Source organism: Geospiza fortis, unplaced genomic scaffold (assembly GCF_000277835.1).
Source record: "Geospiza fortis unplaced genomic scaffold, GeoFor_1.0 scaffold333, whole genome shotgun sequence".
Taxonomy (NCBI): domain Eukaryota; kingdom Metazoa; phylum Chordata; class Aves; order Passeriformes; family Thraupidae; genus Geospiza; species Geospiza fortis.
The window spans coordinates 2,353,150-2,367,980 of NW_005054347.1; the positions used below are offsets into that span (position 1 = coordinate 2,353,150).

At 52.1% G+C, this 14,831-nt stretch overlaps 2 protein-coding genes across 8 annotated transcripts in view; both read left to right on the forward strand.

The window, feature by feature from the left end:
* ST3GAL3 (ST3 beta-galactoside alpha-2,3-sialyltransferase 3) overlaps positions 1–12,260 on the forward strand; it is a 176,022-nt gene extending 163,762 nt beyond the window's left edge. For 6 of the 7 annotated variants that reach the window (XM_005423104.2, XM_031058694.1, XM_005423105.2 and 3 more), the window contains one exon: positions 8,074–12,260. In XM_005423104.2, coding sequence (XP_005423161.1) covers positions 8,074–8,163 — 90 coding nt within the window. In that variant the 3' untranslated portion in view covers positions 8,164–12,260. The remainder of the gene's footprint in view (positions 1–8,073) is intronic. The other variant, XR_004081944.1, reaches the window with a different exon arrangement.
* Positions 12,261–12,692: 432 nt separating this feature from the next.
* Positions 12,693–14,831, forward strand: part of ARTN (artemin) — an 11,849-nt gene continuing 9,710 nt past the window's right edge. Inside the window, exon 1 of the mRNA XM_005423159.2 lies at positions 12,693–12,871. Within this exon, the coding sequence (XP_005423216.2) occupies positions 12,823–12,871 (49 nt within the window). The 5' untranslated portion in view covers positions 12,693–12,822. The remainder of the gene's footprint in view (positions 12,872–14,831) is intronic.

The window sequence follows — 14,831 nt, forward strand, 5'->3', positions numbered from 1 at the left end:
GGAGATTTCTGGGTGGTGTCAGGACAAACTTTGTTCTCTGATCTCTTACTGGGACTCCAGTGCCCAACAGACCCAGTGCTGTTGTATAAACTCTCACAGGTGATTTTTCAGCTCTTATCCCATCTCTTTGTTTTAGCTTGCAAAATGCAGAATGGCCAAGTGTGTCACCTCCGTTCAGTTTTTTATTTTCCCTATTCCAAATAACTTTGCAACAGCTTTTGTCCCTTGCCTGCTTCCATGAATGCTGTACAAAAAATTGAGTCTTTGCCAAGGTGTCTGCTCGCTTGTTTCTGTTTTCATGGCAATGAATCTATTGGAGTTGGATTTTCATATACTTTATTGTATTTTTATGTCTTGCTCAGATCCTGTAATGCTTCCTGTCCAAGCACTCCATAAAAATGTATTTTTATCACAGGTCACTGTCTTCTATTAATGTAGAAGTGTCAGACCCACTGGGAACATAGCGAAGGAAACGTGGAAATGGTGGTGAGGAAAAGGAATAATTTTAAAATAGAGTGAAATAGAAATTATTTAAGGATGGGAAAGTGACTGTTTAGAATAGTAAAAACAGATCCATAAGCAGCTTATGAAACTGAGAGAGCAGGGGGCTGTGCTAAATCATGGGAATGAAGCCCAAGACAGGCTCCCAGCATCCCTCCTCCATGTGCTCTGCCCCAGCACAGTCTTCCCAAGCCTCATGATCCAGAGGTGAGCTTCTATCCCCGGTCATTTCTTGTGGGAGCAAGAATGTGAGCAGGGAGTTACCTCAGGTGCCACACAGGGAACATCCTGGGCTGTCTTCTCAGCAGCTGGCTGCAGACTGCCTCACACACTTATGAGTGGCAGAAAGGGCAATTCATGGTTCAAAGCCAGCCTTGCTCATGCAGAGCTGCCTGCAGTGTTTGTGTCCCACAGTGGAGCTGCTGGCGAGTCTCTTTTTACTGGAGAAGCAGGTCAAGCACCAGCAGTGCTGTTGGAGGTGTCAGCTCTTTGATACAGCTGTGCCCAGCACCTCAGTGACTCAGTGCCTGACCTGAGGGGGAGGTGGCAGGGCAGCCTTTGATGGCTTCTTTCTGATCACTGGCCCCTTCCCCAGCAGGTCTTTGTGGGATGCTGAGGACACCATCTTGTAACACTTCTCATTCAGGCTGTGTAAGGGCTGTCACAAGGGCCAGGGGAGGTGGCCTGCAGCATGCAGTGACACACAGCTTTGTCTCTGTCTCTCGCCGACAGCAGCTACCTCTCAGAATAATCCGCAAACATCGAGTTTGGAGTCTTGAACCATAAAGGCACAGACAATAGTGCTTTATCATCATCTGGGCTCTCTCTGGGAAGCTGCCTTTTGCATTTTAAATCAACACAACTTGCTGGGGAGGGGGTGGTAGGGCTGCTTCAGGCTTCCAAGTACCTTAAAGTTTGTGGTAGCCAACGAGAAGAACAAAACTCCTTTGAAAGCCGGGCAGATGTCTGGCGTGGTGATTTATAGACTGAAAACATGGCTATTGGAGCCTGGCTGATGAATTGTGATTGCAGTACAAGGAGTGGTGCAGACTGAAATGGAGGTCAGCTTTTGAGGGGGAGGTTAGGGGCTGGGGCAGGGGCACCTCTGAAAGGGCAGTGCTTTTTCTTGGGGCCGGCAGTGATGACTGATGAAGTTTATACATTTTTGTCTTTGTTTAAAAGCCACCTGTTTGACAGCGTTGGAGCTGAGCAAAGGCCTCACATGCTGTTCCTGTGCATAAGGACTGTGTGTCTATATAACAGAAATCTGGAAAAGATTGTTGGAATAGCAGCCCTGGCCAGAGCACAGGTATTGCCTTGCTCAGAAGGACAGAAGTACTGTGACACTCAGGATATCACTGTGCACTAAGGACAACAAGGAAAGTACAGCTGTAGAATGGACAGAAGCAGAATTGGGGTTTGGACACGTTCTCTGTAGGAGAAGGCAGTAAAGGATCTACAGAGGTGGGTTAGAGCCCAGCTGCTGACCCCAGCATTGAACACAGCTGTCTGTGGGGTGCTGGGTGCCCCCAGAAATGGCACTGGCAGGGATGTACAGTCGGATTGTCAAAAGGAGAGCCCAGGTATTCCCAGACACAGTGGCTGGCACAGCTCTTCTCACCAGCTGGGAGGGCACCAGAAGAGCTGTGGGCCTTTCACAGCTGTTTTGGGCATGTATGAAGACCTGGCAGAGGGACACTTTAGGAAATAGCCTTTGATCAAGCACCTTCATGGTTAAATTAAATGGAAACTCAACAGAAGGGATGATATAACTCAGATTTTGCTCCCAAAAGGAGGGAGCTTGATAAGCAGGGCTGTATATAGACTCAGCAGGGGTGGCAGGGTGCTCAGTGGAATTGGGCCATGCATGCAGACTCTGACCTCTCTGAATTTAGGCCTAGCCTTGGAGAATGGGCTACTAAAAGCACATTCACTGAAGAGTTCATGGACTTATTGTAGACTTGAAGTCTTGTTTGTGACAGTACAATAATTATCTGTGATTCATGTTTGCAGCAAGAGGAAAACTGGCAGAAAAAGGCTGTAAATATAATTTCGTAAAGACCTGCTTCAAATGGTGTTAGAAGTAATAGAAGAGCATCAAAAGACTTCACTCCTGATGGCTGGAAGGGACAGAGATAAAGTAGAAACTGGCAAAAGTCAAGTTGAACTAGATGTTGCAAAGGAAAATTAGCAAATACTGAACAGTGTCACTGACAAACAATTAATAAGGAAGCAAGGAAAGAATTATCAGGACTGACATCCAAGGAGGTGAAGGAAGCAGAATGATTAAAGTAAGAACCACATGAATATATATATTACCTCTATCAGGATGATATGATGCATGTGAGGGAAAGGGTCGATTACGGTGAGAAGTTCACAGAAAACGAAAATTACTGGGTCAGCACTGAAAGGCAGAAGCTGTTGAAGCTAATGCAGAAGGTGTGAGAGCCCAAGAGATCTCTGTTCCACTTTGAGCCAATTAAGCTGCAAGTCCAGAGGAAAAGGTCCACAATAAATCTATCAAGTTCCACAGGATTAGCTGGTAGTGGATATAATACCTCTTTTTCCCTTCTTTTTTTTTTTTTTTTGGGAGGGGGGGAGTGGTATGGGAACAAGTGAAGGAAAATAGTCCTGTCAAATTCAGAACTCTTAAACCAGCCTCAGAGGTTTCAGAACTTCAGAGCAGAGTTTAAATGAAAGAATATTTAAATCCTGAAAGCAAACACAACATGGACTTACCAAAGGCAGGTTTACAAAAACTAATTTAATATCTTTATTTGATTTAAAAGAAAATAATTCTTGGGACAGAGGAAGTGTAGCGGTCCCGCCTGTCAGAAGTTCAGGTAAGCGTGCAATCCTGTGAGATATTATCATTAGTTCAGCTTCAGAAGCCAGGGTTTGGTGCAACACCTGTACATGAATAGTCTCTCTAAGAGAGAGCACAAAGAGCAGCACTGAATGGAAGCTGGGAGTTCCTCTGCAGGAGGTCGTGTTTAGTGTTTGCTTTAATGATTTTTGGCACTGAAGGCAATGGTGTGCGAGTGGAATTTGTGATGAGACAAAACCAGGTGTGGTCAACAAGGGAGGATCAAAATACCATCCAGGAAGGCCATGAGCACCTTGAGATCAGTAGTGAATTGGGTGGCATGCAACCTAAGATTATGAATGGAAGGTCATGCTACTTGGGGCAATAATAGACATTTTGATTCTAATCTGGGATAGCATTATTTGGCAATGGTAGAGGAGGAAAGTGCTTAGGTAGGTAGAAATAAATCACAGAATAATTCAGGCTGCCAGACTGTTAATGGGAAGAAAAAAAACCAAAAAAAAGGCAAATACATCTCTGGAAAGACTAGAGGAAGGGACTGCTTGTTGAGTGAGGGAATTGCATCTGCATGAGGTGCTGCTGAGCGTTTTTTCCTAGCTCATGAGAAGTAAATCTGGAGTAAATAGGGGCAGAGGGAGCTACTATAATTCTGTGAGATTTCCCAGTTTTCATGGTGTAAATGAACAGCTTGTTTTGGTAGAAGAAAGGCGTTCCTTGTTTAACTTGGTAAAATGAAGACTAAAAAGAGATACAGTTTCTCTCTCTGTGAGTGTAGCAAGAGTAAGCAGGAGTGAAAACAGCTGTTAGAAATTTAAAGTTGATGTAAGAATGACTGGGCATAAAGGAGCTGTGAGTAAATCCCCTAAAGACAAGAAGATGAGGGTGCCCAGCCACCCCTTTGTTTAGGTACGTGCGAATCCCAAGCGGTTTCAAGCACAGTGGGGCAGTCTGATGATGAAAATTAAGCAGCTCTAGAGACAAGGCAGTGAAGGTTAAAGACAAAGATAAATTAGCACTCGTGGAGACTGGAAGCCGACTGTTGCCAGTGAAGTAGCACTTCTTGCTCGGCTTTCGTTTCTGTGCGGGTTTTTGTGGAGAAGTGCTGCTGACATGCAGAAATACAGAGGATGTAACAGAACTGAGAAAACTCCTTCTCTACAACTTGCTGTTTTTCTTGAATGCATTCCTCATTGACTCACTCTCTCTAATTTAGTGTTCCTGTATTTAAATTGCAGCATGCTTGATAAGACTAATGTGGTCTGAAGCTGAGGCATTCCCCGACTGTAATTGATTACAGACAGGGAGCTTACCTTCCTCCTGGGTTTGTCTCTGAAACATTTGCTTAGGCTTAAAATATTCCACTTGGCTTTTCTTGAAGTGACAGATGATGTTTTGTGCTTCTTTGTGGAATTGTCAAGATAAAAAGGATAGGTGGTTTGGGGCTGCTGCATTTGCATAACCCTGAAAGGTGGCTTTAATTGATGATAAATTTTCATCTAATAACTGTGACCAAGCACTCAGAGCCACTGCCACCTCCCTGGGATAAACAGCCATAACAGCGCTGGCAGAGTAACTCTGCTCCCTCTGCTTTGCTCTCCACTGGAAAAAGCAAACGTCCACTACTCAGAGACAGACCCAAAGCGCAGGAAATCTCAGCCTGATCCCTGGAGAACAAGAAGGGGTCTGGAGCCTCCTGGGATGTTCCTGTTGTAACTCTCAAAGTTCATTGCTCTAACCACGGGCTCAGGCAAGCAGCCTGTTTGATTCCGCAAGTGGAAGCTGCATTGGATGTGAGCAGCAGAGGAGAGAGGGCAGAGCCAGTCTGCCAGGTTGCAGCAGTGGTGGTGATATGCAGGGACAGGAAGGTGGAGGTGACAGTAAATGCTCTAAACTGCTCCATCACTGTCTTTGAGGTGCAGATTGACAAGAAAAGAGCTGGAGTTTTCTGCTGGCAGTGTGTTCTATTTACGGTGTATACCCATGGTGCTATTTGAGGTGTATACACCCTGAAACCTTCTGGGATTTAGGGTGTATTTTGTTGCCTTTTCCCGTTGGAGCAGTGGGACTGAGGTGCCTGCTTTCCTGTCAGTTTTGAGAAAACTGCTCTGGCTCTTGTCCCCACTGCTGGTGCTGGAATGCAGCTTCCTCAGTCTGATCAGCTCGGTCTGTCAGTGGGATGAGTGAGTCCCTCTGGGTAATCAGTAACTGGAGCTGGTGTTGGAGACATGCCTCATCCCTCCTGCCCCTGCTGCTCATGGGGGAGCAGCACTGCACTGAGGGCCCCGACAGTGCTCTTTGGGAGGGATGAAAGCGTGTTCTCACGAGGGAACCTCTTCCTCTGTGGGCTTACATTAGCCACAAAACATTAGAGAGTACTGATGTGGACATCACTAAGATCCATGGATCAGGTGGGAGGCTGAATAGCCTTTTGTGTGACTGTCTTCTTGTAAAAAGGAGTTAGTGGCAGTGCCTAGGGTATAGAGCAGCCTGGGTGCTGAACAACCACAGGTTGGTAGGTCTTGCCAGCAGCTTTGCAGTGAGTGCTGGAGCCAGACCTAGCTCTAATGTGAGAGACTGCAATTGTATCATCCAAAGTTTTGTTATCTACCTCCTGAATTTAAATTCCTGCTCCACTTGTACTTTTCACAAAGCAGATTTCCTCCTGCCATCAGATAAGGCACTTGCACGTGGCCTGAGGTGGCATTTTAGGTGGTTTGAGTTTGCCTACAAGTGGCTGCTTCCCCAGTTCATCTGGACAAAAAAACACAAACACGATCGGTTGTCCTGGCCAAAACCAGGTGGCTTCTCAGACTGTGTGATGAGGCTGAAAGGCGTGGAGGAGGGCTCAGATTGTGCTATGAGGTATCAGGCTCCTGGTGCTCCAGGCAGGTTTCAACAACCATCCCAGCCAGACGCAAGTGAATGCACTGAGCCTGGTGTCCCAGCGTGGCCTCTGTGCCTGCAGGCAGTGCTGCCTGCCTGTGGGCAGGAGCTCACCCAAACTCTCAGGCTGAGCCTTCCTAGCAAGGGGCTGTGCTGGCACAAGTGACACTGCAGCATGGCAGGGGCCAAGCCCAGGGCCCCAGGCTGACATGCCACATGTGGAACTGTTTCCAGCACACTGGGGGATCCTGGCTCTCTGGCTCCAACACTCAGCCCTGCTCTCCCAGCTCTCTCTGTGCCACCATCGTTCCCACTGCTGCTTTCTGGAACTGAGGCTTTTTTCATTTTATGAGCCTTTGTAACCCTTATTCCCAGTGCCACTTGTCAGTTTCTGGTTTTACATTAGCTGAAGCCATGCACTGAGTTGTTTCAGAGCAGTACCTTTTCAGTTTAGAGATAGGGCTGATGCATTTCCAGAGTCCCAAGGAGCACCAACACAGTTCTCCGTGTGTGGTCCCGTTCCCTGTAGTGGTGTAGCCTTTCCAGCATTCAGGTGACAGTGTCACTGGAAGCAGAGGAAGTCAGAGACTTCTTTTACCTGCCTGAAGTTTCTTTAGCAGCTGTAACTGTTGTCATTCCTGTGCACTGAGGGGATGAAAGTAACTTATAAATGTGCAGTAGCAGCAAGAAAGATATTTCCAAAATGTGCTGGAGATGTAGAGAAGGACCTTGAACCTCTTGTCAGCCCATCGTGTGCATGTCATGCCTGGGGCTGTCAGTGTCACACAGCAGTCATGGCTGAGAGCTGCTTGTCCCAGACAGGACAGGGCAGGATAAGCAGGATGACAGGAGAGCCACATGCACACTGTGCATGATGGATACAACCAGTGCCTTGCAGGCAGGTGCCCATGGTTTGGCAGTGGGTAAACTGGATTTTGATACCTATGACAGAGTGCCCTCAGTGGGCTCGTTGGGCTGATGCTCTGTTGGTTTGAGGCCATTTCAGGGAGGATCCTGTAGAGTGATTTTGTCATGGTCCAGATTGTATTCAGAGCTCAGATTACCTGCTGACCAGAGCACTGTGTCGAAATCATGTACTGTGATTCTTGTCCTGTGGGAGATTTTGGGGAAAGTTGCTTTTCCCTGTTCTGCCTTGGGCTCCATGGCGTGACAAACCACTTCCTGCTTTCATTAGGTGCTTCAATAGTCCCAGCACAGATGAGTGATGGCAGATGCTGTGATCCCAGCTCAAGCCTGCTGCAAGGAACACATCTGGTGGGCTGACACCAGCTATAGCAATCACTGCTCTGAAGTGACTGCTGTAAGATGTGGCCGTTTCACCCTTCACATTGTATTAGTGTAACCTTTAGCATGTGATTTCCTCTGGACAGAGCTAGCAGAAGCAAGAGTCAGCTTTGATGGGGATGGTCTTGGGGTGTTTCAGCTGGATCCACCCCCACACACTGCCATGGCCTGGCAGGGCGCTGTGTGTGGTGGGTACACGTCCTTCCATTGTGTCCTCTGCCAGTTCTGTTCCCTGGCATAGACCATCACCTTGCTGTGCTGTTGGACTCCTGTGTGCAGTAGTTTGGGAGGGCACATCTGCCCAAGGGATCTGGATTGCCCAGATCTCACCATGCCAAAAAGCTTCCCTCAGCCCACAAGGGAAACTTTCTACCTTAGGTACACAGGTCTGACCCTGCTGACTGTGTCAGCCTTACATAAAAGAAGGTCCTTGGTGTGCAAGGGCTGTTCTGATCTGCAGCAGGATCTGTGTCCTTGACAGTCTCCCAGGCATGAGGGACAGGAACATGCTTGGCCAGGGTAGTTGCTGACCTCCTATCTCTCTCATTTTCTTCCAGTCCTGGACGCACAACATCCAGCGGGAGAAGGAATTCCTGAGGAAGCTGGTGAAAGCCCGAGTCATCACTGACCTAACCAGTGGGATCTGAGTGGCTGCAGCCACTGCGTCCAAGGGAGGAGACGGAGACACGCTGCAGCTCTGGGAGCAGGCACTGGCAGCCCCCTGCAAGAATCCCACCTCACTGAAGACACACAGAGATGCCCAGGTGCTCCGGGAAGACCCTCTTGCATTGCCAGTCTGCACGAGGGTTACATCTCCCACCTCCAGGCCTAGAGCTGGCAGGAGGTGGGCAAGGGGCTGAGTGGACAGTTCTTGAACTCTGCATCGCAGACAGATCTTCTGCATCCTGAATTAGACAGGAAAGACTCAGGAGAGAGAAGAAAGGTTTGTGAATACAATGATTAGTGCCAAATGGGAGGTGATGCTGCCCCGAGGCAGCAAAGCCTGAATGTACAAAGTATTATTTTTTAAAAGACTCTGCTGGAACCATACTAGAAATACCAAGGTACAAGACAAAGTCTGCTTGCGCACAGCCCTGTGAAAAACCTGGCCTCTTCATGCTCCATCTGCATTGTCACCAGCCTCTGACCTTTCCCCAGGAAAACAAATCCATCCAAAACTTTGGTGTCATTGGTGCTGCTACGATTCAAAGGGAGAATAATGGCTTCCTCTCATTCTCCACTTGGAGCCTCTGGATGGAGATGAGCATGGGTTTGTTTTTCTGCATTTTTCCTTCACATCCTCCACAGAGGCAGCAACAGCAGCCACTGACTTGGCTGTGTTTTCCATAGCCATTTGCTCTGCCTCTGCCCTGACCCCGAGGTGGAGCAGGGAGCCAGTGGCTTTCTCTGCCTACAGCAGACCCTCCCCACCTTCCTGCCTGTCACGATGTAGAGGAGCCTGCCCTGTTGTGCTGAAGGCTTTCAGGCCTCTTGGTTTGTGCCTGCTGTGCAGGGCCCCTGAAGAGTCCATGCAGACTTGTGTCACTGTTTCTGGACAGCATCTCGCTTTGGTTTTGTGTGGGAGGGGAGTAATTTATTCTTTGGAAGGAGGTCAGATCTTGAGCAGAGATCTCAAGCTTTACAGTTTGAGAGCAGACTGCTGAAGATGTTTGTTTTACGTTCCAGACTCAATCATGTTCCCTATTTAAGCGACGTGTGACCTCAATGATGATGGAACCTGATGGGAACTCTCACCCTCTGCTCAGCCCCTGCTCACTTCATTTTCAAGCTCCTCCCGTGCTGCTCTAGCACTGCTGCTCCTCCTGCTCTCAGGGGCACGTCCTTCCTCTGCCCTCTTGGTCCCAAGATGCACTATTTGCACATTTGATTTGTATACGTATTTCAGAGGAGCTGGAATAAACTGATCAACGTGGCCAAGTGCGAGGGCAGCAGGGTGGTCTCATCCACCTGAAGAGCAGAAGGGAGGTTGCCAAGGGAATGAGCAGTTACATGTGGAAAGTGGCTCCTGTGCTCTCCTGGCCTGGAGCAGGCTGGAGTGCACCCAAGGCACTGTCCCAGTACGTGGGTGTCAAGGCACTGGCACACAGCCAGCCGGTGCTGGGGTCAGCGGAGGGGGATCCCAGAGGGGAGATGTGGGTTGGGCTCATGGTCCTGACACTGTGTCTGACATAGCCCAAGGATTGCAGTCTGCCTTGCTCTGGACTGAAAGGAGCATGACCCTGGCATGGGCAAGGAATGCTCAGAGCAGGGCTCGCATGGCTCCCCTAGACCAGCTCTGCACCTGCTGATTGCAGGGATTGTGGCTTTGGACCTGAGACCCCCAAGGGGGTGTGTAGGACGGGCAGGCAGTGACCCAGGCATGGGGCAGAGCAGCAAAGGATGGTTTGAGACCAGGCTGCAGGCAGAGGCAGCTCCCAGGACATGGCACTGAGTGCTGCTTACAGAGCAGTGTGGGATGCCTCCCTCAGGAGCTTCTCCTGCCTGCTGTGCCTGTAGCCAAGGAGCTTGCTCAGGGGCGAGTCCCGCCCAGCTTCTTGTTGTGGCTGCTGTTTCCCTTGTCATCTGGGAGCAGCTCAAAGTTCCTGCTGCTTCTGGGCTGCAGAAGGCATGCTGGAAGGCTCTCCTTCCCTTTACCCTTCCCATGTCCCATCCCCACTGCTCTGGCCTCCCAGCCAGGCAGTCCCTGTTCCCCCAGGGACATGCCTCCTTTCAGGATGCTCTGTGAGGTTTGCAGCAGGTTTTTGAGCATATGCTGTAGCAGATATTCCTTTTAAGTATCTCCCAATTTGTTTATCCTTCTTGCAGACTCCATGGGACTGAATTTCCATGGTTCTCACCAGGCAACCCTCCCTTTGCAGCTCCTGGGTGTCAGCCTGGACTTGGGACCATCTTCTGTTGAGTCCCAGCCATGCTGGCAGTGGGAATGCTTGGCCTGGGTCTGGCTGAGGCTGTGGCTGGGGAAGGGTTGACACCCACTCTCAGTCTTGGTGCTTTAACCAGCTGCCATGAGAGCCCTAGGGCTGCATCCATGGGCTGCAGTGAGCTGAGATGGCAGAGTGGGCAGCTGCATCTGGAAGGAGGAGGGAAGAGCCTTTGGTGTCTCTGCTGGGACCCCCACAGAGGACTGTTCAATTTAATTATTGAACACTACAAAGCTCCAGGGTGCTTTTATCTTGCAGCTCCCTGGCTCCAGGTCCAAGGACACAGCGTGGCCACTGCTTAGCCTCCCCTGTCATCCCAGCTCTCCACCACAGCCGTGAACAGGTCCTGATGGGAAGTTGACCCTACAGACAGGGAGGTCACTCCAAGCCCTTCTGTCCACCTTAACAGGGGTCTCCAGGCAGAAGAGTCCAAGTTGAATAGATCAGTGCATGGTCCAGAGTGACTGTGGTGGGTCAGGACCACCTGCATGCAGAAGGAAAGAGCGTTTTGGGGACCAAGACTCTCCTCTGGCTCACTGACACCACAGAGCGGCCCATGGCCAGGCGATGGGGCTCCAGCTCCAGGAGCAGTGCACAGCACTGGGTTTTGCTCCTGGGTGCTGTTCTTTTGGCTGCCTCCCCAGGTGCACCTGCAGCCACCTCCCGCCCTCGAGACGCCACAGTGCCGGCAGCTCGGAGCGGCGCGCGGGTCAGAGCAGGGTCAGTGGGACGGATGTGAGTCTTGGCCTCTCCCTCACAGTGACTCACCTTGTCAGATCGGAAGGGAGAGCCCAGGGGAATTCTCCACAGCCTAAATATAGAGCGGGGTTGCCTGGTGCCTCTGGTGCACTGTGGTGCAGAAAGGCCACTCGGGTGGCAGGGAACTGCCTGGAGACAGCCCAGGGAAACACAGATCAGGAGCCAGTGGCCACAGTGGGTTTTGCTCCAGCTAGTGCAGAGAGCAGGTCTGGAGAGCTGCAGGGCAGGCTGCATGTGCTGCTCTGGAGGACAGGAGGTGCTGGAGAGCTGCTGCTGCTATGCTGACCACACCATGAGCTGCTTGTGCATTTGTGTCAGTGCCCACCACACTGGCATTGGGATCCCACCACCAGCTCACCCTGTTAGGCCTGGCCATACTATGGCCTCGAGCTCACATGTGCCAAAGGTAAGCACCATGGCCAGGTAGCATAAGGCAGCAGTAGGATCCAGTCCAGCATTCCTCATCCCAGCATCTCTGGGCTTCCAGTGTCTCCTTCCTTGGAGAGAGAAGTGGAGAGGCCCTGCCTGGCCATGCTGTGCCGCCCCTCAGTGTGAGCCCTGCTGGGAGGGGGGGAAGGTGTCAGGACAGGGCCGTCTGTGTCAGATGGGCGCAGTTGGGTTGGGTATGGGCAGAACTGGACACGGGCAAGGGCTTCCAGAGTGTTTGGCAGGGAGGCAGCCACCATGCTGAGCTCCATGGGCACCAGCACAGCGTGTGCTCTCGGACCAAGTGTGTGTCACTTGCAGTATTAGAGACGCGTCCTTCAGTGCAGGAGCCCCTCTGGGGCCACAGCCCAGCCCCTCTGGGCTCTGGCTCCTTGCACAGCCTGCACAGGGTCTCGAAAAGGCCAGTGCATTTGCCGGTACTGTACCAAGCCAAGATGCAAGAACTCAATGAGTTTTTAAAATTAGTTTTAGTTTCTGCATTTTTTTTTAAATTTTCCCTCTAGGCAGGGAGGGTAAGAGTCTTGCAGGCTCCTCCAAGCCGGCTTATGTCACATCAATTCAGTCATATCACAGAAGCAATAAAGCTATCAAACAAGCTTGGCTGGCCTCTTTCTTCTGCTGCCTTGGGCCTTTTTTATGGGAGGCAGAGGGATTCCCCTGGTTGGGCTGTCCCCTGCCTGGTTTCACTGCTGACTCCTCTGGAACAGTAATCCAGCTGCCAGGAGCTGCAGCTGGCCAAAGCCACTGGCCTGGTGCTGGGGATGGGAGAGGGCTGTGCTCCTCCCTTCAGGTGACTTTGAGGGGTGGGAGAGGGGATTTTGGGTTGGGTTCATTTAATGTTGGAAGGCACAGGCATCAGAGCTTGTCTTGCCTGTGATCCTGCCTGTGACTATGGCTGCTCTGCTGGGGACTCTCTGCCAGCAGGATGTCTTCCTGCCAAGGGTCAGTCACAGCAGCAATCGGCCTGGGTGCGGCCCTGACAAAGGCAGGTGTCCAGCCAAGTGACCTTCTCACCACAGTGTCCTGGAAAAGGAAATGGTTTAGGAAGCCAGGGACCGAGGCTGTGTCCAGCTCTCATACTTGCCAAGTCCCAGCTGGAAGAATGTAACTCTTTAGGCAAGCCCTGGTGATGCCACCAGGCTCCCAGAGCCACAGGATATGTTGGAGACAGTTCCATTGCTTGGAGGCACGGGAAGGCTACTTCCAGGTGAGTGACTGGTCTGCCAGACCTCCCAGCTTCCAAACAAGGGGTGGGTTGTTACTAGCACCAATGGGGCACCAGAGAAGCAACTGCCCAACCCTCCCTGATGCATGGTTGCAGGTTTCAAGGAGATGCTGGAGCAGCTCAAATCCTCCTTCCATCCCCTCTCTTTTCCTAGCATTTAAAGAGCAGGATCACCACTGCCATCTGGCTGAGCCAGCCCCAGGGATGGCCCATGCCCTGTCCTGGCTGTGGGAGGGCGGAGGAAGAAAAGAGCATAGAGCCTGGGACCAGGGCACATGAGGACATTCAGGTCAGCTGAGACAAGGAGACTTGTTTAGAGATATCCCTGAAGGAGCCACGTCACTGCTGAGATGGGACACAGCCTGCGTCACAGCTCTCTCCCACGTATGTTTTGTCACACCCAGCCATGGCCTCGGACAGCAGCCACGACGTGCTCAGTCCTGCCATCTGGCTGGTCTGCATCACCCCCCTCCTGCCACTTGCAAGGGTGGCACCTTTAGGGACGGATGTCACAGCAGGTCCTGGCTTAGCTCAGCAGGGCTTATTCCAGACCAGACAAGGCACCTGGGGGCACCCCAGCCCCAGGGGTGCGGGAGCACGGGCTGGCACAGGCAGTGCCCTGGGAGGTACCAAGCCAGGCAGTGCCAGCAGCAGTCAGGGACAGGTCACCCCTCTGCCTGGAGACCTGTGGGGCTGGAACCCTGCATCCCAGTACCCCGTGCAGCCTGAGCAATGCCCAGCACGCCCCAGGGCAGAGCCAGTACTCATGGGAGCCCAAGAGGGGAGAGCAGTGCTAGGATTGAGGCTCATAGCTGGGACATACCATCCCCTGCCACCATGGCTGTGGGAGGACAGGGAGGAGGTGCTGCTGGTGGGACATTAGTGGGGCTGACAGCAGCGGTAGGGTTATGTCTCCCAAGACCAGAAGGAAGGGCAGAGGAGGGAGCCAGTGCCTCTAGGTGTCTGGGATAGCAGCCTCGAAGGGGGCACACCTGGAAGAGGACAGAGGCCAGGCTTTGCACAACCACTCCTTCCACATGACTGGGGACACTGTGGGCTCACCTGTATGGGTGCCCTGGATACCCTGTGCCATGCCCTGCATAGCCCCCTGCATACAACCAGCATCACAGGCTCAGAACTTCCCGGCTGTGTCCTGGGGACATGAAGAGCTGCCCATCCGAGGCAAGGTGGGAGGGGATGGGGTAACCCCTGTGCTGAGCCAGCACCCGAGGCTGTCTCTAAGCCCTGAGGGTTTTCAGTGGGGGAGGCAGCCCTTCCCTGCATTGGCAGCCCTCTCTTCCTGGGCAGCTTCCCTAGTATGGGCAAGGCTGTGGCCAGACCCAGCTCCACGGGGACAGCCAGGCAACCTGGAACAGGACATGCAACTCACGTTGAAATTTTCCAAGCAGGCAGCTGCATTAGCCTGTAGTCCTGCAAACAGGGGAACCTGTTCCCTGTCTGTTTCTCTACCCCAGGGATGCACCAGGGCCTCAGAAACTCTGCTGGGCCAAGGCATCCACGGGCACTGCCTCCAATGCCATCTCAGATGGGAGCAGCTCCAGGCCATGGCTGTGGAGCATGAGTCCCACGGCAGAGCCCGTGCTCCCACGCAGTGCCACTGGCAGTCAGGGAGCCACCCAGAGCCACAGACTAGGTCAAGATGCTTGTGCCACGACAGGAGTGGGGGTGAAAGGGGGGAGCCAGGGCCGCATGGTGCCGCTCCAGGGCAGGTGAAGCAGCAGCTCCGGGCCGCGTGCCACCTCCGCTGTCCCTGCTCGCGGCGGCAGGGACGGCTTAGTGGGCGCCGCCTGTGCCCGCACACTCCCTGGCAGGTGATGTCGCAGGAGGACGTGGGAGTTGTCACCCCCGCGCCGGATAATCCGCGGAGATGAGAGCAGGCGAGGCGGCGGCTCCGCAGGGGGCCGCCGGAGGGGCCCACCGC